At 38.9% G+C, this 23,263-nt stretch overlaps 1 protein-coding gene across 7 annotated transcripts in view; it reads right to left on the bottom strand.

Annotated features, from left to right (window-relative positions):
- The window catches only part of Shprh (SNF2 histone linker PHD RING helicase), a 100,609-nt gene extending 79,231 nt beyond the window's left edge, over window positions 1–21,378 (bottom strand). For 6 of the 7 annotated variants that reach the window (XM_029565174.1, XM_029565176.1, XM_017799048.2 and 3 more), the window contains exons 1-11: window positions 21,207–21,378; window positions 19,916–19,997; window positions 18,483–19,147; window positions 15,269–15,398; window positions 12,817–13,035; window positions 8,277–8,355; window positions 7,272–7,422; window positions 5,133–5,241; window positions 4,120–4,376; window positions 2,189–2,848; window positions 58–309 (exon numbers count right to left, since the gene is read on the bottom strand). In XM_029565174.1, the coding sequence (XP_029421034.1) occupies window positions 58–309; window positions 2,189–2,848; window positions 4,120–4,376; window positions 5,133–5,241; window positions 7,272–7,422; window positions 8,277–8,355; window positions 12,817–13,035; window positions 15,269–15,398; window positions 18,483–19,118 (2,493 nt within the window). In that variant the 5' untranslated portion in view covers window positions 19,119–19,147; window positions 19,916–19,997; window positions 21,207–21,378. Of the gene's footprint in view, window positions 1–57; window positions 310–2,188; window positions 2,849–4,119; window positions 4,377–5,132; window positions 5,242–7,271; window positions 7,423–8,276; window positions 8,356–12,816; window positions 13,036–15,268; window positions 15,399–18,482; window positions 19,148–19,915; window positions 20,001–21,206 lie in introns of all 7 variants that reach the window. The other variant, XM_029565175.1, reaches the window with a different exon arrangement.
- Window positions 21,379–23,263: the final 1,885 nt, after the last annotated feature.

Below are 23,263 nucleotides of genomic sequence, written 5' to 3'. Positions count from 1 at the left end.
ATGATTCACATCCCCCTTCCTTCCCCAGCACTCAAAAGATGTGGCAGAGGCTCTTACTTTTACTGTAGGACATTCAACCATCTGTGCTTCATCAAGACAGATCCTCCACCACTCTACTGCCACCAGGGGGCTGGGAATGGCCATATAGCGCTTCTGATTCCTCAGGCGACGCCCATCCTCACTATTGCTATGTGGGATATCGACATAGTTCAGTTCTGAACGAAGGACATCATAAGTAATGATAACTATATCTTGTTCTGCCAAAAAATGAGGCTGCAAGAAACCATCTTTCTTCACTCCTTGATATACCTGGGAAACAAACAGCACCAACAGTTAATGCAGAAAACGTTGTCAACGGCTACTGAAATATTCACTTACATTATATTGGTGAGCCTTTTCTATACTTGCTTTTGACCCACATAATATGTGCAGATCCCACACCAGTCAAGAGAAAGATTTTGTGGTGTGGGTACCAAATGACGTAAGCGATGCGGAGGATCACAGAGCAAATGTGATGGCATCTGTGCAGAGACCAATTCTGTCGCCCAGAGAGTGAATTCAGAGAAGCAAAAATTTCAGTTGCGCTTTGAAGAAACCTTTAGAGCTCTTATAAATGGAAAAAAGGGAAAAGAATGAGGCAGTAGGCAGGTAGAACCAAAGCTACGTGAGAAAACAATAGTATGGAAAAGTAGAAAAATCAGAGGTATTTTCTGGAAATATTCATGTTTCAGACACTGTGAGAGGCATTATCTCCAAACTTCAAGAGCAGTGCTACTGGTTATTACGCCTCTCCTGCACACAGAAAATGAAAAGTGACCTGCTCGAAACTGAAGCAGCAGAGACTGAAGTTTACCTATCCAAAAAGACAGAGCCTCAGTGGCAAAAGTTGTGGTCTATGTATGATTATGTTCTCCATGTTTATGACAGTGGCTGACAACAGGAAACCTATAAGATGTGCATGGAAAGAACAAAGACAGAAAGCAACAATACTCAGTGACCACTGGCCAGCACTTTATCAAATCCTTTAATATGCTTAACAAGCCCGTGACTGCATATTATTTTTGGAACTCCGTAAAGTTCCCTGCAAATAACAGGTACTCAATAAATATCTGCTGAATGAGTAGCTGTTATCACTCATGAGGTAACTGAGGCTTCAAAGGACAGTTATGGAACTATGAGGTGACGGAGTGCATGGGCAGCTGCAATGATGCTATGCTTGCTCCTCTGGACTGTGTTTCTCTCTGAAAGCGTATGCGCTTATTCCAACCCATTCTCATCTTCATGATCAATAATTTTTAAAAGCTTCAGAGTTCAAAAATGAATATAGTCTACTTTTCTTATTTTCAGTATTCTCTCCAAACTCTCTGGTATAGTTAGTACTACTATTATAACCAATAACGTAATTTTTGGAATATACACACACACACACACACACACACACGCACGCACGCACGCACACACGCATAACCAGAGGTGGGGATGTAGCTCAGTGGTAGAGTACTTGTCTGAAATGTACAATACCTTGAGTTCAATTAATTTTTAAGAAAAGTATGAAAACATTAATGTAGAACTTTGAAAAATAAGAACCTAAAATTAAAATTATACTTTAGTCACCTATAGCACCAGCACCAGAAAGGCAGAGACAGGATGATCAGGAGTTCAAGGACATCCATACAGCCAGCCTGAACTATCTGAGACCCTTCTCAACTCTCTCTCCAAACTAAGTAAATAAATACATAAATTAATAATAAAAATAGGCTAGGCATGGTGATACATGCCTTTAATCTCAGTGCTTGGGAGCCAGCAGCAGGCAGGACACTGTGAGTTTGAAGCAGCCTGGTCTACATAGCAAGTTTCAGGCCCGCTGGGGATACATAATGAGGAGAGATGGCTCAGTGGCTAAGAGCACTGGCTGCTCTTGCAGAGGACCAGGGTTTGATTCCCAGCACCCACATGGAAGCTAACAAGAGCCTGTAACTTCAGTTCCAGGGGAATTCGATGTTCTTCTAACCTCCTTGGACACTGCATGACCTGGGTGCATGTATATATGTGCAGGCAACACATGTATACACATAAATAAGAGAAAGAAAAAGAAAAAATTAAAAATGAACAACAGCCCAACATAGGTGATGAAACTGTCCTAGAAAAGCAAAATTTTACATGTTTCTCTTTAGTCCAAAGTCCTTACCAAGACTCTGAGAGAGGAGGACCTCACATGCCGGTTGATCTCATCAACCCACTGGTGGCAGATGGAACTTGGAGAGATAATCAGAGTTGCTCTTGTGGATACTGGCTCCATTGCAACAAGGCAGTGGGGGCAGTAAAAAGGCTTCACCTTCAGATTCTTCTCTTCGTAGTTCACACACTTCGCATGCTGCCAGAGGTGGCACTTCAGGCACTGGACACGGGGCTTACAGTCTACCTGGTCAAATTCACCACATATGCACTCAAAGCGATAATCAGAGGTATTGTAGGGACTGGTAGCATTAGAGCAGATCACCTCGCCAGCAGCAGGGCTGGGAGACTCAGCATGGCCTTCTGCTTCTTGGTTTTGCTTCTTATCAGAGGCACACGTACTTTCGGACTTAATACCATCCATGCTCGCAGAGTCACTAGGAGCTAGACAGTGAACCTGTGAATCCAGACTGATGGAAGGCTGACTGTTTTCTTTTTTTGTGAGCAGAACAGGCTTTTTTTTCAATTTACGATTCCTTCTGTCTTTATAATAATAATAATAATAAGCATCATCATCATCATCAGAAGTGTTAGATGGCAGGTATTCAGAATCTGTGTCCTTATTTACTGATTTTCTCAACTCTTTCTGAATTTTGCGTGGACTCCCCACTACCTACAAAAAATATTATTTAATTAATATATGCCGACAAAGTTACATTTCTGACATTAAACTCTCAATGTTATATATGTTTTACTGAAAAGTACAGCAGCCAGTATTTGTAACCCTCTTCCAGAAGGAAACTTATTCCTTATAAATGGTTTCTAATCTACCCTGACAGAACCCTTTCTGTAATCTTCAGAGAAGCAAAACGCTTCTTCATACCTGCAGAGTAGAGTCTGGAGAGAATAGAGCTAAGAAAGATAAAGAAAGCAAATGGAAGTTTGGTATTAACTTTTCATGATTTTAAGTCTGCATAAATCAATGAAAGAAAATAAATTTAGAGTTCATACAATTAAAAATTACTAAATACTAAAACAATGTAAAAGTTAATACACTATTACTGTAATTGGTAAATAAATTTCTCACACTTTTGCACCCTTTCTTTGTGTGTCTCCTGTTACTGTGTTTTGAATGATAGTTCCATGCCAGGCATTGCATAAGACGTGAAGGTACAAACAATAGCAATACTGAATAGTAAAAAGTAGAACCACGCCTAAGAGGGAAATGCCTAAGAGGAGCATAAAAGCAGGTAAGTGATAGGAACAGCTTCCTCTAAGTGGGGTCAGAACTAAGAGCAAACAGAGGACCTAATGATACAATGGCAGTGATCAGAGATTTTTCCTTTTTTGGTGGCAGCAGGATTATTAAAAGCAGTTTATTGTAGTCCTCCATGTTGGCTAGAGAAGTACCGGACATCCCTACTTCAAAAGTGAAATCCTCTTTTTTTTTTGACATCTCCTTTACGGTAACCAAACAGGGCTTCATAATTTGACTTGTCAACATTTGTTTTTATGTTTGTACATACTGCACCTAGTTACCTAAAGCAAATCAAAATTACTGGCTCAACAGAAGTAGTTTTACAACACAGTTTATTTTTAAAAAACTTAAAATGTAAATAAATGTATGCACTCAATTGTGCAGTCAACAGGTTAAGGATAAAGAAGTTATCTTGAGCTCTAAGGTGTGCTAAACCAACTAATTTTAGAAGTCACCCACCTGGGTATTTATGATGTGCAAGCACATAGACTAACTGGTAATCAAAATAAAGTCACTACTTTTGTGGAGCTTATGCAGAAAGTAGAAAATCTGTCACTGGCCTAGCACTTGTCCTACTGGTCTGATTATCATCAAACCTGGAAAGCTTCAATGCTAAAGCAGGATCTATCAATTTATTCTGTATGCCATCACAGGAGAGTACAGGCACTTAAGAAATGCTTAGTTACCTGCTTTTTTGTTTTATCACATATATCCTCTTCTTTGTAATTCTTCCCCAGTGTAAAAGTCCCAGAGAAACCATGGCCTTTGATCTGTTTCACAAGACCTTCAAAAATTAGACACTTCAGCATCCGTTTCAGGAGACTCCTGTTGCGCTGAACATCGTATCTATATATGGAACTGACATACTTATAGATAGAAAGAATAGAAACTCCCTTCTTCCCATTCATTTCTTTCACGGCAGTCAGGATCATCACACGTGTGGCTAAATGCAAAAGGACATGCTAATTCAGTCAAAAACTTTAAACAACATGAAAGTCAATCTTAATTTGCATTGAGGACTGATTTAAGAAAATTAGTAGAGGCCAGGCATAGTGGCACATGCCTTTAGTCCCAGCACTCAGGAGGTAGAGGCAGGTGAATTTCTGTGAGTTATAGGTCAGCCTGTTCTATATAGTTCAAAGTTCAAGGCCTGCCACAGCCAGGGTTACATAGTGAAACCCTATCTAAAGAAAGGAAAGAAAAGAAAAGAAAAGAAAAAGAAAGAAAGAAAGAAAGAAAGAAAGAAAGAAAGAAAGAAAGAAAAAGAAAAACGTATTACAATCTAGTACCATTTTTGAAGAATATGAAACAAAATGTTACACTATATTAAGAAAAATTACTGTAATATAAAAAATTTAACAAAGATTATTTAGGTTATTTGTTAGTTTTGCTAAACCATAATCATTGAAAATTCTAAAAGAAAGTCACCCAATTATCTTAGTATATGCTACCATTAGTACAGAAAATTCTTTCACTAATAGTAGCTATACCTGAAAATTAACAAAAATTAAGAAATTTAAATATAATAGACTGAACTTGAACCAAGTCAAATCAAAATATAATTATTTTTGTGACAACTTCTAACAGTACACTTATATAAAATATAAACAACTAAAAAACAACTATTCTTCACAACCATAAGATCTCTTTAAGGACTAACAAAAGTCACTATAAGAAGTCATTTAAGAGACATACTTACGGGGGCACTGAACTTTTTCTTTTCGTTCAAATTCCCTATCTTGGATTTCTATGTCTTTTACTTGTCTTCCAGGACTGTGTGATGGGATGAAATAATTCACCACTTTCCCCTGAAATACACGGCATTTGGTAGTTGACTTATTTGCTTTTAGTATTCTAAGTTTTTAAATTTTTATTTATTTTTATTTTATGTGTATGACTGTTTTGTCTGTATGGATATACAAATGCTTGCGTATGCAATGCCCACATAAGTCAGAAGAGGACATTGGAGCTCCTAGAACTGGAGTTACAGACGGTTGTTAACTGCCATATGGGTGCTGAGAACTGAACCTGGGTCTTTTGCAAGAGCAGTCAGTACCCTTAACTACTGAACTGTCTCTCCAGCTCCCTGAATTGAACTGACACATTGAATTCAAAATAAAAATATTACTTTGTAGTTAAAATATGTAATGAGTTTAAAATCCCAGAAAGAAGTTACTATGATGCTTAAAAAATTATATACCAAGTAAAAAAAAAAAAAAATAAGATTTTTTTTTAATATTTATTTTTATTTTATGTGTCTGCGTGTCTTGCCTATGTGTAGATAAGTGCACCCATGTTGTGCAATGCCCATGGAGGACAGAAGAGGCTGTCAGATCCCCTGGAATTGGAGTTACGGACAGTTGTTAGCTGCCATGTGGGTGCTGGGATTCAAACCTGGGTCTTCTGCAAGAACAACCTGTGTTCTTAACCGCTGAGCCATCTCTCCAGCCCCTATTTTTTAAAAATTTTATCTGTTGACTTATCCTCACATGGATGGAGCTGGTAAAAGAAAGGAGCCAGGGGCTCCTCCCAACCCCATGGGACCCCTGAGGAACAAATCCTCTAACGACCTCAAGAGTAAAAACAAATCAGTTTATCTGGTCCAATTCTATGTCCTTAAACACCCAAAAGGGAAGTATAACCAAAGATTAAAGGGGCCAACATAATATCATAAGAGCATACATATACATAACTAAAAGTTACTCGACAAACAACAAAGCCAGACAGGCGATACCTTCAGTCGAGTTGTTGGCTAGGATAGATAAAGGCTCTTCCAGACAGTAACCCAACACACTACTGGAAAAATGAACAGCAGACCCCAATTCTATCCAAAGGAATACTGACAATGGATTGCTGTAGATGAGGAACAGCTGACCCTCCTGGAACAGGGACCTCTGGCTGACTAGATTTACCAGAAGGGCAGACAGGGGGGAATGGATGAGGGTGCTGACAACACAGTGGACAGTGACAGGGATGGCAGAGTATGGAGCCTCTAGTGGGAGAGGAAGGCTGTCTATCTGACGAGTTTGTATTCATGCTCAGATGCCGAGGAGCTCAGAAGGTGGGCGACTGTGACCAGTGATAGTCATGTATACAGAGATTAGAAATGCATGTGAAAACGTCTCAATGTCAATTGCTTTGGAATGAATTCTTCTGTATGAAAAAAAAAAAAAAAGTTGTGCTGTAAAGTAAAAAAAAAAAAAAAATTTATCTGTTTACTTATATTTATTTTATGTGTATGAGTGTATTGCCTGCATGTGTGTAAGTACACCTGTTTTATGCATGCTTATAAAAGTCAGAAGAGGGTGTTGGATCCCCCGGAACTGAAGTTACAGTTGTTAGCTGCTGTGTGGGTGCTGGGATTTGAACTCAGGTCTTTTGCAACAACAGCCAGTGCTCTTAACTACTGAGTTATCTCTTCAGCTCCTGAAGTTATTTTTTATAAACTCTACAATGCAAGTATTTAAAAAACAATGATAAATTTCAAGACATAAACTCAGGGATCTATTTAATCTAACACTCTACTTAGTAGGATTTTTGCCCTTTAAGTTCTAATATTAGATTTTAAGATTAGCACATCTCAGATTTGTAATTAAACAAATAGTTCTTTAAAATACTAAGTAATGATATGGAAACATAAAAGTTATTTGGATATCTTTTTCCTAAATGGCCAACATCACTTAGGAAAAATCCTGCCAAGTCACAAACACCCCACTCTCTGTGGCCACTTGAAGCCACTAACATAAACCATTGCTGTAGAATGAACAGAAAGTGTTGAATGCCAAACAATTGTTCACTGCATGACTGTCTATCCTCTGGGCACCACAGTCCTCTGTACCTCAGGAAGCGTGAGTCCATCTTGTTTCACGTCTTGTCGAGTATGTGTCAGAATCAGAGCCAAAACCTCCACTGTCTTTCCGAGACCCATCTCATCTGCTAAGATCCCACCAAGCAACTGCGGCCCAGAATGTGGGTACTCACGAATGATACTAAGGACAAAACAAGAAAAACGAAACTGAGGAATATAAATAAAAGTTATACTGCTTCTAACTAGTATTCCTAAAGAGAACTGAAAGAAATGCACAGAATTTTAAATTTACTGAAACATTATTTGAGCAAACAGTTCAAATCTATATATAAATGAAAAGACTGAAATAATAACAACCAAGCAGACAATAAAGTCTGCAGAAACAAGAATGGTATCAGTATACACTCTTCATTTATTTTTTCTCTTTTATAATTAAAAAGAAACATTCTGCAGGTCAACAAGATGGCTCAGCAGACAAAGGTGCCTGCCAGCAAATCTGGAGATGGAAGTTCTACCCCTGGGACATACACGGTGAAAGGAGAGAAACAGCTGTTACAAGCTGTGCATGTGTACTGCATTTTCCCCACCCCTAAGACCCAGTCACGAAATAAATAAATGCAAAAAAAAATTTTCTAAAACAGAGGCATTTTTGCCAATGATCTTTATAAATCCATGAGTTAAAAAAAAAGAACACTGACTCATTATGTTAAAAGATTCCTGAAGTATTTTTATCATATGAATTTAATGAAAAGTATAAAAATTGGTTTTAATAAACAAGATAGCATTTTTAGTTAAAATACAAATCTCTCTAGTCCTGATGACTCAGCAGCTTATATTCACATTATGATACATTCATCTGTTGAAAAATGACAAACTCTATTAATTCTAAGTTTATCCTATCTACAAAGATGTCTAATCAGACCTAAACTTAGTATTCTTTATTTAAATGCTATCAAGACTGAAATCATGTTAAACTCTCATAGTTTTTCACTGTATTCATTTTTAAAAACAAACATAAATAAAATCATGCCTTACCACCCTGTGTATGGGTTATAGTAGAGTTTGAAACCATCAGATGTAACAACTTCTCGCCACAAGAAGTGCAGGGAATTGTCTAAAGAAAAATATAACCACACAAGAGTTGTTTAATTTTCTTTCTACCAGACAGTCACATAAGGATAAAAATAAACAGTTGGAATGCCATGGGATACTGACTGAGGAGACCCATATTCTTGGGAAGGCACATCCAGGAAAAGCCACGTATTTGCCTCTTACTTGGCACATGGGTAAAAGGGTAATTCTTTTCTTCCTAATACTCTTTTCTAATTATTTTTTCCTAATACTCTTCTAGTATCATTTATTAGCTTCTGTTGCTTTGGCACAAACCCACATAGGCAAGTGATAAGGCAAAAGAGCAGAGTGGAGCACACAGCTGAGGGGTAACAGGAAAATCAGTACATCACCAATTCCAACCTAATACAGGTTGCCCTTCACAAGTCATCCAATAAGCATGAACTTTAAAAAGAAAACACTTCAAATTTATGGGAACCATAAGGGACAAATGGAACTACTAAATGTCACATGGGATTTAATCAACAACATCTAGTCTATAGACAAAAAAGAATGAGTTCCTGATACATGCAATATAGACATAGCTCAAAAATGTTATGTATAAAGAATAAAATCTATTCCAAATATATACATGATTTAATTCATTTTTCCAAAAAGGTCAACACTAAGGTGACAATGCCTCTTGAAGGGGTTCACACAGAACTGACCGGGACATAAGGAAACTTCTTAGAGCAATGGAAATATTTAACATCAGTACTACTACACAGACATTTAATGGGAGCCACATATATAACCTCAAATTTGCAGTAAGATTAAAACAGGTAAAATAAATTTTAACAGTATACTTCATTTCAAAAACTAAAATAGTATTTCAATATGTAACCAATATAAAAAGTAAGATGTTTTACATTGTGTCTGTTTTTATACTACTAAGTGAAATCCAGTGTGTATTTAAACTCACAGCATATTTCAATCTGGACAGTGGTATTTCAACTCTCAAGAACCATACATGGCTAGTACTTACTTTGGTATAAGTCTAGTTCTTTGTGTTAACTGGTTCTATGATTTAGATCTGAAATGTTCCCCAAAGGCTGATATGTTGAAGGCACTGTCTCCAGTGCAGTGATACTCGGGGGTGGGTGGGGCTTTGAGAAGTGACTGGACATGATGGCTCTGACTTCATAAATGGGTTGGTTCACTGGGAGGTTTGGAATTTGATGGGTTACTGGGAAGTGGCAGAAACTTTGGAGATGGGACACAGTTGAAGGGAGTTGATCCTAGAAGGGGATTGCCTCTGGGGGCTAAATCTTGTCCTGGCCTCTTCTTAACTTCTTGTAGGCACAATGAAACGAGTAGCTCCTCAGTCACATGATGTCACTACCATGATATTCTTCTGCTTCAGCTCAGGCCAAGGTAATCCATCTTGCAGCCCAGGCCTGAAACCTCTGAAAGTGAGTCTTTTAACCTTTGGATGATTTTCCAGATACTCTGTCTCTGTGATGGGGTGCTTACAACCACTGGTTGCTGACTACAAGGATACACAGATTTATTAAAACTTGTCAAAGTGTACCTTAAGATTAATGCATTTTGTCGTCTTTACATAAGTTATACCTTCATAAAATTACAAATCGAAGTCGGGTGTGGTGGTGCAGGCCAAGTCCCAGTACTTGGAAGGCAGAGGCAGGTGATCTCTATGAGACTGAGGCCAGTCTATTCGACTTACCAAGTTCTAGGACAGCTGGGGCTACAGAGAGACCCTGTCTCAAAAGAAAAAAATTACGTATTTGAAGAAAATGACTTCATTTTAGAGAAAAATAATATGGCCTACGTGAAACTTTGTTGGGTGTTAGCTGGTTTCAGAGAAAAAAAGAGTGAAAGAAAGAAGCAGGAGAAAAGGAAGGGCTAGAGGAAGAATATGAGCACGAAAAGAACAGGGAACTAGAGAAGACAAGGCAGTTTAGGAAGAAGACACATTTGTTCATATTAAGGACTTTCTGGACTTTAAAATCCAGTATATATATTCTTACATCTACTTAAAAAAATTATCATTTAATGAAACAAAAAATACTAACATATAATTATATATGATATACTTCCAAATAAAACAGAGTAGGACCAGGAATAAGAAAAAAATAATACTGCCTATGAATTGATACTGCCCAACATGAAAATTAAAAAAAAAACAAAACAAAACAAAAAACAGTTTGCTGGAATACTTGGGAGAAATAGCAGTTTTATCTATTTTATCTTACTTTAATTTACTAATTTAAGTAAATCTATAAAGGAAGAATCAGAAAGAGTTACCTCACTTTATAGATTATGTAAGAATTTCATACTGTATCTATTTAAAAAATAGTAACAAGATACATCCAACAAATCTGTTTTATTTATTTTGTAGGCAAAGAAAAAAAATGAACACTAGGAAAATTAAGTCATAATTTTCAAAAATCTCCCACTTTGGTAACTTTGTTGTCTGTTGCTAATATTTATTGTTAAATTATGAAGTCTCTCATGAACTAGCAAGCTTCCCATCTAATCAGGTTCTAAAAGTAATTTCCTGTTAAAGTTATACTGTTGTTGTTATTTTGAGATAGGGTGACATGTAGTTCATACTGGCCTGGAATTCACCAACTATCCCAGAATGACCTTGAATTCCTCATTTTCCTGCCATTATCTGCCAAAAGTTGGGATTACAGTATGTTATGATTTTAGTTTTTCAAAATTGCCATTAAGTTCTGGTAGGTAGCCAAGAACAGGGGCAATGGCTAGTAGTGTTTGAGGGTCTATAGGACTTGTGGTCAAAGCTTCAAGAGAGGGAGTCCACTCCTGGCACTGGGGTTTTATTTTGTTAGCCTACAGTATCTACTAGGGGCAATGTCCTTCTGTTATAAGGTAACTCTTCTAATTGCTTTTTATAATGTCCATGTATGTACTTTAAGAAGCTTCTATAGTTGTAAATTTCCATATGGCTTTTTCTAACATGTTACTTATCCCTCTCCTGCCCTGCCCTCCTAGTCCTCATCCCATTTAATTCTTCCTACTCTATTATTCTTTCTCCCTTTAAAATAAATCACTGCATTCTGACACTATATACATGGGCTACAGAACAAACAAGGAGAATTCAAGCTGGTGATTACTTCAGACCCTCATCTCTACTAGTTGGCTTTCATAATGCTGGAAGGTACTATGCACGCTACTGGGAGGAAAAAATAATCTATCAACCAGCTGTGAATCTTGTGTGGCCTGGCATGATATGCCCACCACTGCATTAGTGGCATGAATATTATGGGAGTGACCTATCACTCTCTTAAGTGGACTTAAGGTCTATTTCATACTAGTTTTCCAATACTAGTTTTCTGCTAAAAAGTTGTAATATTGCCGGGAGTGGTGGTGCACGCCTTTAATCCCAGCACTGGGAGGCAGAGGCAGGTGGATCTCTGTGAGTTCAAGGACAGCCTGGTCTACATAGTGAGTTCCAGGACAGCTGGAGCTACAGGGAGACCCTGTCTCAAAAAGACAGAAAAAAAAAAAAAAAAAAAAAAAAAAAAAAAAAAAGTAATATTAAACTGATTCCTAATGACTCAATGTTTTATACCCACAGATTAATGAATCTCTCAACTTTTACCAGAGAAGTTTCCTTATGCAACAGATGGCAATTAACACAGAAACCCACAACTGGCCAATGTGCAGAGAACAAGAGGGTGCAGAGTACTTTATTCCTGAATAGGTGGACCTATATCAAACTTCTGCTTCTCATGGCTAAGAGATCACTGGGGAAGAGGAGGTGAAAAGATCCTAAGACCCACAGGTGGTAGATGACCATAAGGAAAGTTTGCAAGACTGCTGGTCCAGTTATTCATATGAACTCCCAGCAATAGTGATAACATGCATAAGTCCCATGCACATTCAAACCAGACAAAATCTCAGCATAGACATGGGGAAGTGGGTAAGAAATCCCAACCCAACCTAAGGAACTTTGGCAACCAATGGCTGCTGGGAGTGGGAGACAGAATCTCTTTCAAGGATGGAACTCTTGGTAGGTCAGCCAGGCTCCAGTGGATGGATCCACACTGAAGGACATTTGTGGACACAAACTAGATGCTATAGGCCTTAATATATATATACATACACATACACAATTATAACAGTATATATCATATATATAAATACTAGAGTACATTAAATTGGGTAGGGGCAATAAGAGGAGGTGTGGATCTAAATACTACCAAATTATATTGTATATAAACCTAAAAAATTCAGTAATTAAAAAAAAATTCCATTAAGGTTCAAGGAAGAACAAGTCTAAACTTGTATAAAGTCACACATTAATTTTTTTAGATTTCAATTTTGGGTGATTTATTAGAAAATAATTTTATTCATAATATCCAATCTCTTTTCAATTCTCTTTTCAATGTGATCACTCAACCCCTTGAGTCATACTCCAGTGAAACTATCTCCCATATGATCCCTCTAACCAATGCTCCCTTAAGCATCTTATACTTGCCACCAGCAGGGGTGCCTCTGAAATGCTCCTGTTGTAGCATCCAGTTGACTGCTTCTCTCTGGTAGGGTCTTAACACAGGGATCAGTGCAGGGTGCTGGACATCCACTTGGGCCGACTGTGTTTCTTGCTGATGTGTTTGCTTCACAAAATGATAGAGCTCATCAATATCCTGGCTCTCTGGCTCACTCTCTGAATCTTCCTCGTCTTCTTCCAAAACATCTGTATAGCCAACAAAAATGCATCCATCCACAAGGTTCTTTCTCTTTTTTTAATCCCCACCTCCCCGACCCCACAACATTTTGCAATATACTCCAGAATGACCTCACACTCAGGATCTGCATGTCTCAAGTCTCCTGAGTGCTGAGGATGCAAGTGTGTGTTAATGCAAGTGAGTGCTCCCTAAGGTCTGGCTAATCACACATCCTTATTGCAAGAACATACCATGCACTCACCCAACTCTGCAGTCTTGCTCTGTGTGTTCTGTAACTGAAAATCCCTACTCATTCCCTAATCAAAAAACCTCTACCCCTGTGTTCTTCAAAATAGTTGAAATATTACTGTTTCCATGGCATTTTTTTTTTCATTTTCCTTGGCTAGAGTCAATGTTCTCCTCTGTGCATGTTCTATTTTATACTTTTGATAAGAATATACTGCAATCTATCGGGTATCACAATCATTTATGTGTACTTGGCCCTTCTTTATTTTCACAGCTCTTCAGAGAAGATGATTTATATTTTGCCTACTGAAGGTATTTAGTAACTCTGAGAATTAGATATGAGTTTCTTTTGTAATTCATAAAATATCTTATTTCACTTTTACATCATAACATAAAAATTCTTACTATAAGAATTTTCATCTTACTTATTATGAAAAAAATGGACATGCAGCAGCAGCTAACTAGGGGACAAACGCTTAAACTATTAGTGTAAATTTGTAAGGCTGTCCGGTTCATTTGGAGGACAAAACTGCCCTGTAGAAGACACACAGCATCCTAAACACACTTATAACCCTCTTCAACTATTTTTTTACTAAAAACATTATTCTAGCAAGGTGAAGAAATAAACCATTTATTTCCAAATTGTTTTCAAAGAGAACTATATAGTTTTACAGAACATGCCTAATGTGCTCTATAACTAACATGGTATCAAACAATTCAGAAATATTTTCAATAAAAAATACCATATTGGGTTTTCACAACTATACAATGCATAGTTACAAATCTATTTCATACCATTATAATGCAATAATTATGTAATCTAGTATTAATGTCTAAATTTGAAGTTTTCCTTAAAATTCTTTTTTAAAAATTTCAAATTACACTATCTTTTAAAAGTACAGTAAGAGAATAATAATTGTAGTATTTTGGAGATGGGGAGTTTTACCATGTAGCCCAGACTGGCTTTGACCCTGAGATCCTCCTGCCTTTCCTTCTCAAGCACTGGGACTACAGACATGTTTACCATACCTGGCTAATAATTCTAACAAGATGTACTTGACAGCATTTCTTCTAGTTCTGAAACCAGATTATTTTCTTCCTTTTAAGTCTCTAACTTGCAAAACAATTTACCATTATTAGTTTTGTGAAGTTCTAAAAGAATATGGTATTTAAACATTATGTTAAGAAAGTGATTTCTAAAATATTCCAGTATGAAGAGTTCTATAGGGCTGAGGCTGTAGCTCAGAAGCAGCGCGCTCGCCTAGCATGTGTGAGGCTCTGGTCTGACACCTAGCATTGAAACGAAAGAAAGGAAAAGAAAGGAAAGAAAAGGAATGGGGATGGGGACAGATGGTATCCTATAAATTGCACTTGAAACTATATTTCCAGCCTCCAAACTGTAGTTCTAACCAAGGATGCCATATCCTACCAAGAAACAGAGCAAAGTCATCTGGTCTTCATGGAACCAAGCTCTGAAGATTATTTGCCAGACTGCAAAGGGAAAGGTAGAACAAAGGCCAGCCAAGAAATCCCTGGCTATGACAAAATTTTGCAAAAGAGAAATACAAAAAACATATCAGCTCTGGTCTGGTACAACTACCTTTTGACTCGGCATACTGACTTTGCAAGCATTTCTTGAACAGTGGGCACAGTGTTGAGCAAATATAGCGAAGAAACAAATTAGATTAGAAAGGGCCTTTCAGACAAATAGAATTTTGCTACATAGTATTTTATGTAGAGCATGTAAATTTTTTTCATTATCTAATTTTCAGGTTGTTATATGTAGGAATTGGGGAAAACTGACAATTCCAAATAGCAATTGTAAAGTTTATGTTAAAAATTACTTGAAATAAAAAAATTAAACTAAATTAAAAATCCAATTAAAAGCCCAGGTTTGGTGAAGCTATCCTTTAATTCCAGCACTTGAGAGGCAGAGGCAGGCAGACAGATGTCCGGGAATTTGAGGCCAGCCAGGGATCTATAATGAGATCCTGATTCTAAACAAGTAAATATTACCTGGAATAATAAAATTATATAACTTTTCCATTAGTCTCTTCATGAGTTGGTTGAACTTTTTCATTCTTGAACTTGCATCACTCATAAAGTCTAGTTTTGCGAGTCCAGTTTCCAAAATATAAATTCCAACCTACAGAGAATTATCACATAAAAACTTTTATTTAGAATATACCATTCTTGATAAAGACATGAAAAAATCATATTTTTCATAGTCACTATTCTAAAGACATTCAGTGTCTGCTTCAGACATGGGATATACACATACCTTACCAAAGCTCTTGCACATATTTTTAACTTCAGTAATAAATTCAATCGGCAAATGCATGTGATCCACCAAATCACTGGTTTCTCTGTATAATCAGTGAAGGTCCTTAAGAATGTAGCTCTCCTGAAGCATGTGGTGGCACATGCCTTTAATCCCAACATTCAGGAGGCAGAGGCAGATGGATCTCTATGAGATAGAGGCCAGCCTGGTCTACACAGTGAGTTCTAGGCCAGCTAAAGCTACAGGGAGAAACTGTCTCAAAAACAGTAAAAACCAAAATTAAAAAAACCAAACAGACAAAAGAATGCAGCTTTCCCCAATAAACTGTAGCACAAATGCTAAAGTTTACTTAGGTTTGGGAACCCTTATCACTGGATCAAATATTAAAAAGATATAGGAAAACATACCTTGACTATTATTAAGTATCTTAATTTATAAAACAATACAGCTGTTGAATTTTACAGTTGAAATATTTAAATTTGAATAGACAAATGATATTTGGGAATTAAAGAAATTTGGAAAAGAAAAACTTTTATTAACTAATTTATTTTTACTTTATGTGATTGTTATGCCTGCAGGTATGTAAGTGCACCCATGTCCTGCAGTGCCTGCAGAGGGCAGAAGTGGGTGTCGGATCCCCTGGAACTGGAGTTACAAATGGTTGTTAGCCACCATGAGGGTTCTGGGATTCAAACCCAGGTCTTCCCCAAGAACAGTCAGTGTTCTTAACCACTGAGCCATCGCTTTAGCCCTGGGAAAATAAAACTTTTATTTAGATTCAAATATTCTCATTTTTTAAATGGAATGTCCATATTAGGTAACCTAATAAAATATACATGATCATATTATCATATGTAATATAATTTTAAAGTTCCTAACAGTAGACAATAAATTTTAGATTCCTTTATTTCTCCAACTATGTCAGACCTGGCTAATGTGGAATTTTTCTCAATTTTTTCTACTGTAGATTAAGAATCCATCATTACATAGTATCAAGTGACAAAGATTATAATTTCACTATTTTTTGTATTTTCCCTGTGCTTACATGGAGATGGCTTACTATGGAGGTAATAAATGTTTATGTATTTATAAAATCAAGGTCAGGGAAAAAAGAACAAATTGAGACTGGATTTTCAGACAGGTGCCAGAACACAGACATGCAAGCCATGAATTCTTATATTCTTGTTATCACTCACTAACAATTTTGGCCCTTAAAATCAGTAAAGACAGAATTTCTTGGTTAGACAGCTTCACTGTCCAGGGAAGAATTAATTTCAGTTTAATGCTTCTAAATGTTCCCCTTTCCTGTGGCTATTCTGAAATAACAAACAAGCCTACTGACACAACTGATTTTAATTAAAAAAAAATTTATTATTTTTATTTTATATGTACGAGTATATTGCCTGCATATATATAAATTCACCCATGGATGGGTGCCCATGGATGGTAGAAGAAGCCATAAGATCCCCTGGATCTGGAGTTACAGACAGTTGTTAGCCCCCATGTGGGTGCTGGGAATCAAATTTAATCGGTGCTCTTAACCACTGAGGCATTTCTCCAGCCCCACTGCTTTTAATTTGAGAAACATATAAGAAAAATATTTCAGTGACACAAAGATGAACTAACACCTTAGACTTTTTCTTTCAATTTTTAGTACAAAGGCCTATATTATCTCTCTACAAAATACATTTACTTATCACCTGAATGGATAGTATTTACATTTCATACAGAAAAAAGCTCAAATTATAACATTTAACTGGCTTGCATAAATTTACAGGGCTAGTGGATAGCAGAGCCTGAAATGAATAAATGAATTAGAAATTTATCCATTCATTTACTGAAAATCTGTTAAGTAAGGCCCTTTACTAAGTCTTGTGACGATAAAAAGACTTCACAGTTTACCAAGTGGGAAGGATCTAAAATGTAAGAGCACTTAAAGTGGCCAAAACAAAAATCAAAATGTGCATTACATATTCTTGGGGAAGCACACAACACTACTGTCCTTGCTAGTTTCAACTGTCAACTGACACAACTAGAGTTACCCAAGGGAGTCTCCAACTAAAGAAGTGCCCAGATCAAATTAGCCTGTGGCCATGTCTGTGAGGAATTGTCTTAGGTGACTGATGTAAGAGAGCCTCCCACTGAGGGCAGAGTATCCCTGTGCAGGTGGTCCTGAGCTGTAGAAAACTAGCTGAGAGCAATAAGCCAGGGAGCAGCAGGTCACCAGCGATCCACCATGGTTTCTGCTTTAGTTCCTGCCTGAGCTCCTTCCTGCCTTGACTTCTCTTAATGATGGCTTGTGACCCAGACATATCAGCCACATAAACCCTTTCTTCCCTAAGTTACTTTTGGTTACTGTTTATCACAGCAAAAGAAAGCAAACTAGAACAAATATGCATGGACCTCCACAGATGAAGTAATTTCTCAACAGGATATTAAAGAACGACCCAGAATTAGTAGAAAAGGGAAAAGGAAATAATCTAGGCAGAGAGAACTATGAGGAAAAAAAAAAGACAAAATGAGAGCAGACTATATTTAGGGAAAAAATTAGTGTTTTGGGTGCTAAATAAAAAAGCAGAGGGACAACAGATAATGTCCAATGACCTAAGTTCTAGAAGCGTGAAAGAATGGATTCATACTGTCCCATTCCTGTAACATGTAGACAAAGGATCTGAACACGCAAGACAGGAAACAAAGTAATAGTCAAATGACTACTACAATAGAGGATGATGAGACTAACAGCCAAATACAGAGGTAGAAAAGAAAAACCAAGAGAGCCTCCTTGAGAAAGCACAGCCTAGCTGGAGATGATGGCCAGCTCCACTGTTCTTATTTAAGGCCCCAAATAAAGCACTTTGAAACTTAAACCCATACTTTACTGGGTTGTAAGACCTTTCTAAGTTAACTTCAAAACGGAAGACTCTTAGAAGACAGGTAGAAACTGAGTACCTTGATGATGTGTTTCCCTTCGGGTCTGTGATAAAGCTTTATTCCTCTCTTCTTCTGCAGCCATTCCAGATCCTGTAACATTTCACCACTGAAAGATGATTCCACTCCAACAGCCTTGTCACAAACACTCAGTGATTCTTTGCGTGCATTTTGTTTCTCTACATCTTTATATTCTGAATGAACATAGATCAGGAAACCATCTCTTGACTCTGAACTCATCAATGTAAAATTCCTTTCAGAAAAGCTGTCAATTAAACTCTCTTCAGGAAGAAGCTGAAGAGTGAAATCTCCCAGCAGCGCTTTCCAAGAACGATCAACATGGTGGGGAGTAATCATAATATTCAGCTTTACAGATGAAGAGGAAGAAATAGCAACGCTCTCATTTTTGGTCAATTCTGAGATGCTCACAGCCTCAGGGCGCCTCCTCTTCTCTCTCTGAACGGTGCTGGCGTCGTCCAGTGGCTCATCATCTATGAGGATGCACTCAGAGTCAGAGTCTGCACCCGGGCAGGGCTGCTCACCCATAGGTGAGGCAAGTGGCTCGTTCCTCCTGTCCTCGTGCATGTTCCAGTGGAGCTGCCGCTGCCTTTCCTCATCTACCTTCACTGGAGGAGCACGCTTCCGGCGGCTGCTCATTTTCACCTCCTAGCTGGTATCTATGACTTCTAAAAGACAAAACCATGGCATAAGGCATGACAGCAACAGGAAAACTGATGGAGGAGAAGGCCCTAGATCTGGAGTCTGGCTGAAGCCTCTCCTCAGCTAGAAACTCAAGGACTGCAGCACAAATAACAACATACCATGAAGTTTGCCAACAAATGGGTTATTCCTTTCATATGGAAGTATTTCAAATAAGAATATTACAATAGCAATATTCAGGCTCACGGCCTAAATGTATTGACTTTGGGGAGGGTCTCACTCCTTTCCTGGATATTTTCTGGGATTCTCACAAACAAGACCATTAAGTCTTGTGAGCATTCACATTGGAGATAGTTCATTTCCTGCACTGGGTGGTCTAGTTCTTATCAATTATAATCCCGTCAAGTACAGCTCAAACACCACCTTCTGATTTCATGCAAATTTGTTAGCAATCCTTATACATAATATAAATTTTTTCATATAATATGAAATCTTCAGGGAGATACAAAACAGATAAGTAATTTTAAGAAAATTAAGTCAAATATTAGCCATTCTGGTTTGCATGTAAAAGCTCCCTGCAGTCGTGTATGTTTGAACATGATCCCCAGCTAGTGGTACTCTTGGGGAGGTGGTGGAACCTTTAGGAGGTGGGGCAGGTGGGGCCTTGCTCCAACTCCTGAAGTTAGAAGGGAGCCCTGAGGTTGCCCAGTTCTATTTCCTTCCTGTCTCCTGATCCACACAGATGTGAGGCAGCAGCCTCTTGGCCTACTGCCAGCACCAAGACACACACTCACCTGGACTGTACTGAGGATTCCCCACCAGGGTCGCCTGCCTGTATCCTCAAATCATGATTCAAAACCCTTCTCCCTGAAGTAGCTTCTTGTCAGGGATTTGGTCAGAGCAACAAGAAAACCAAAACAACAGGTTAGGAGCACATTAAACAATACTCTCTTGTATCAAATAAATTGCAATCATTTTACTGGTCCTTAGTGGATAAATTTGGTAAAGAGACAATCTGTTGTGTAAAAGAAAATATAAAAATGCACTTGATGAGGGGCTGGAGAGATGGGGTTCAGCAGTTAAGAGCACTGGGTGCTCTTGCAGAGGACCAGGGTTTGGTTCCCAGCACCCACATAGTAGCTAACAACGGTCCATAATTCCAGTTCCAGGGGATGCGGATCCAAGTGCATGACATGGGTGCACCTACATACATGCAGACAATGAACTTATACACATAAAATAAAAATAAGTAAAACATTTTAAAAAATACACTTGATGAGCAACATAGTAGGAAAACAAACCTTTCACAAAGTCTGGAAATAAATGCCTATTATGGCTGTGGAATTCCAATTTTGCTTTATAACTCCAAAGCATCAACAAAACTTGGCTTGAACCTGATGCAGTTTAAAGTCTCCTAGAAATACTTTCTTTCTCAAAGGGGGGCAAAATGAGAAAAGACAGAAAAACGCACACAACCTTTTACGGATTAGCAGCCAATAAGAGGGCTAGCCCGGAAAAGGGGAGGTGGTGATGACAACCGGGTGCCAAGGGGTAGAAAGATTAGAAAAAGAAACCAATGCAGGGGAGAAAAAGACTTTCTACCCCATGCTAGTGCCAAGCCAAATGGAAAAGGAGGTGCAAAGTTTAAATGGCCAGTGTCAACAACACTGCACGGGGGCGGGGGGGGGGGGGGGGGGGGGGGACACGGGTCCCTTCATGCGGCGGTCAGAACGCTCAGGCCGGGGTGGCTGCGAGTGGAGTCCAATGAACGCGTCTCCAAGGCTACCTCGGAACTTTGCTCAGCCTAACCGGGACGTGTCTGCCTCTCCTTTATCTCCCCGCAGCCGCGCGCCGCCAGCCCCGGGGCACAAGGAAGCACGGCCCGGCGCGCGCTGGGTCTTCCCGGCACCCGGGTCGGGCACGCACGCAGCCGTGCACCCCGCTCCACACAGGCCTGGCGCTCCTCCAGAACGCGCCGCCCGGCTGACGACGAGTCGCTGCACCACTCCAGCCGGGAGGCCCCGGGGTCTCCCACACCCGCCCTCCCTCCACGACTTCTGACCTCGCCCCTGAATCTGCGCATACCTCAATCCACGCTCCGAGCCCCGAGCCCCAGGCCCGCAGCGCTCTGCACCTCCCAGGTGCAGCATTCGCCACCCACCGAAGACCTGCCAGGGCCGGGCACGCGCTCCGTGTCCTGTGCAGACGGGACCGCGCGGCCTGACACCGCAGCACCAGCTGCCGGACGCGCGCAGCAGCGTTGGGTCAACGTGGACGCGCACGTCGGGAAACCCCACCCCCTTGCTCCCGGTCTGGCTTCTAGAGTGTCTTCTGCGCAAGTCCAATAGTCGGAAGCCCCTATGAGGAGACCGTTGGAGTATCTCGCGATAGGTGTTCCGCTCTCTTATCTCGCCTCTCCGAGACTTTAGCGAATGCAGGATTGGCTGGAAACCGGAAGGAGGGGCCGGACGCTGAGGGGATAGAAGAGAGACTCCTACCCAGAGGGGGCAGGCGGACGGGGGCGGGGGTGATGGAAATGATTTGTGCCTTTACTAGAAAGGCAGAAACACCTAAAACTAGATATTAATTCATGATGCCAAACAAGAACAGATTTACAGATTAGAAGTTAAACTACCAAACCAGTAGTTTGAATTAACGAGAAATGAAAAGGCAGGTAGGATTTCTCCAGAACCGTCTATTTTATTGCTCCCAGAATAAGTTACCGAGGTCCCCCAAAACTTAAAGCCTTCAAAGGAAATATAAATAAACATTTTAAGATGAGGGGGAAGTTTACATGTGTTATAATGAAGCTGGCCGTACAGATCTTTTTGTCTTTTTTCCTCCTCTATCTCATTGCATAGAGGTGTAAAAGCTCTGAGAAGCTTCAGGGCCAAGAACCTGTAGAAAAGAGCACCCGGACACATGGGACGTTCAGTGGTTAGTCACAGAGTGCTGAATAAGGACTCAGACTGTGTTCAGTGGAGAGGCGTCTGCCTGAATGATGGCAGAAACACTGATGATGATCTTGCCCAAGAGAGCCAGCCCAGAGTGATCCATCTACTCTTCAGAACAGAGCATACCACAGATCTTTAAAGTAGGCTGAAAGAAGTCATTTACCTAAACCACATCCTGTCAGTTTATATGGAAATTAATTGCTTCGTACAAGACTTAACGAGGCAGGCTAAAAAGTAGTGCTGAGCTGTAATCCCGAGTCATTGTTCTTTGGAGAACTGATCATTTTACCAAATATAAGACAACAGAAACTTTCTTCTAAAAGTATAATTTGAAACTCAGCATTTCAAGAACATTGTGCTGGGAAAGATTATCCTTGGTTGTTCTACATTAGTTCTCATTATTGGAACAGAAAATTGAGCTCATTTGGTTGAATCAATTTGGTGCCATGCAGAACTATTTAATGATAAGCCGCGTTAGTTCACCTTTGTTCACCTTAATTGGGATGATTTATAAGCATAATTATACTAATCTTGTCCAAGATATTAAATGACAGATCTGGTTATAAGCTGCGTGGAGATGTAATTTCAACTACAGAGATGGAATTCTACAAATTACCTTCAGTAGATAAAATTAAAACTCCCTCTTGAATTTTCCAATGGCATATTCTGCCCTGGTTTTGCTAAGTGCCTTGTATATAATCTTTGAAATTTTTCTCTGTGGAATAATGTGTTTCAATATTGTAATCCTGAAGCTAATTCTTAGGGAAAAGAATGGTTCACTTGTACCTTGGCTTTCTGGCAGTCTTCTGGTGTGAGGCATCTGTTCACAGGAACACTGAGTTTACACACAAGGGAATCAACTGGACATATCCTGACCTTATCAGGGAGCCCCTCAGTTTTCATATAATTCAACTGCCTAATTTAGAAATAAACCGGGTATATTGTATCATTTCTATTTCATATTTGGATCCTGTTCATTGCAATAAAGAGAATCACATAAATTTTCTGATTTCTTAGTGTGTATCAAAGTCATTTCCACTATGCTGTATAGTTCATTAAGGGTACAATAACTTTATGTCTAAAGATACTATAAATACCTAAGTTAATATTTGCTGCTAAAAATGTTAGTGATCATCTATCTAATCAGCTTTCTGCACATCATCATCATCTTTTTCCTGTTGGAAGATT

Source organism: Nannospalax galili, unplaced genomic scaffold (genome assembly GCF_000622305.1).
Source record: "Nannospalax galili isolate Female #2095 unplaced genomic scaffold, S.galili_v1.0 scaffold377, whole genome shotgun sequence".
NCBI lineage: Eukaryota > Metazoa > Chordata > Mammalia > Rodentia > Spalacidae > Nannospalax > Nannospalax galili.
This window is presented reverse-complemented; position numbering and strand designations above follow the sequence as displayed.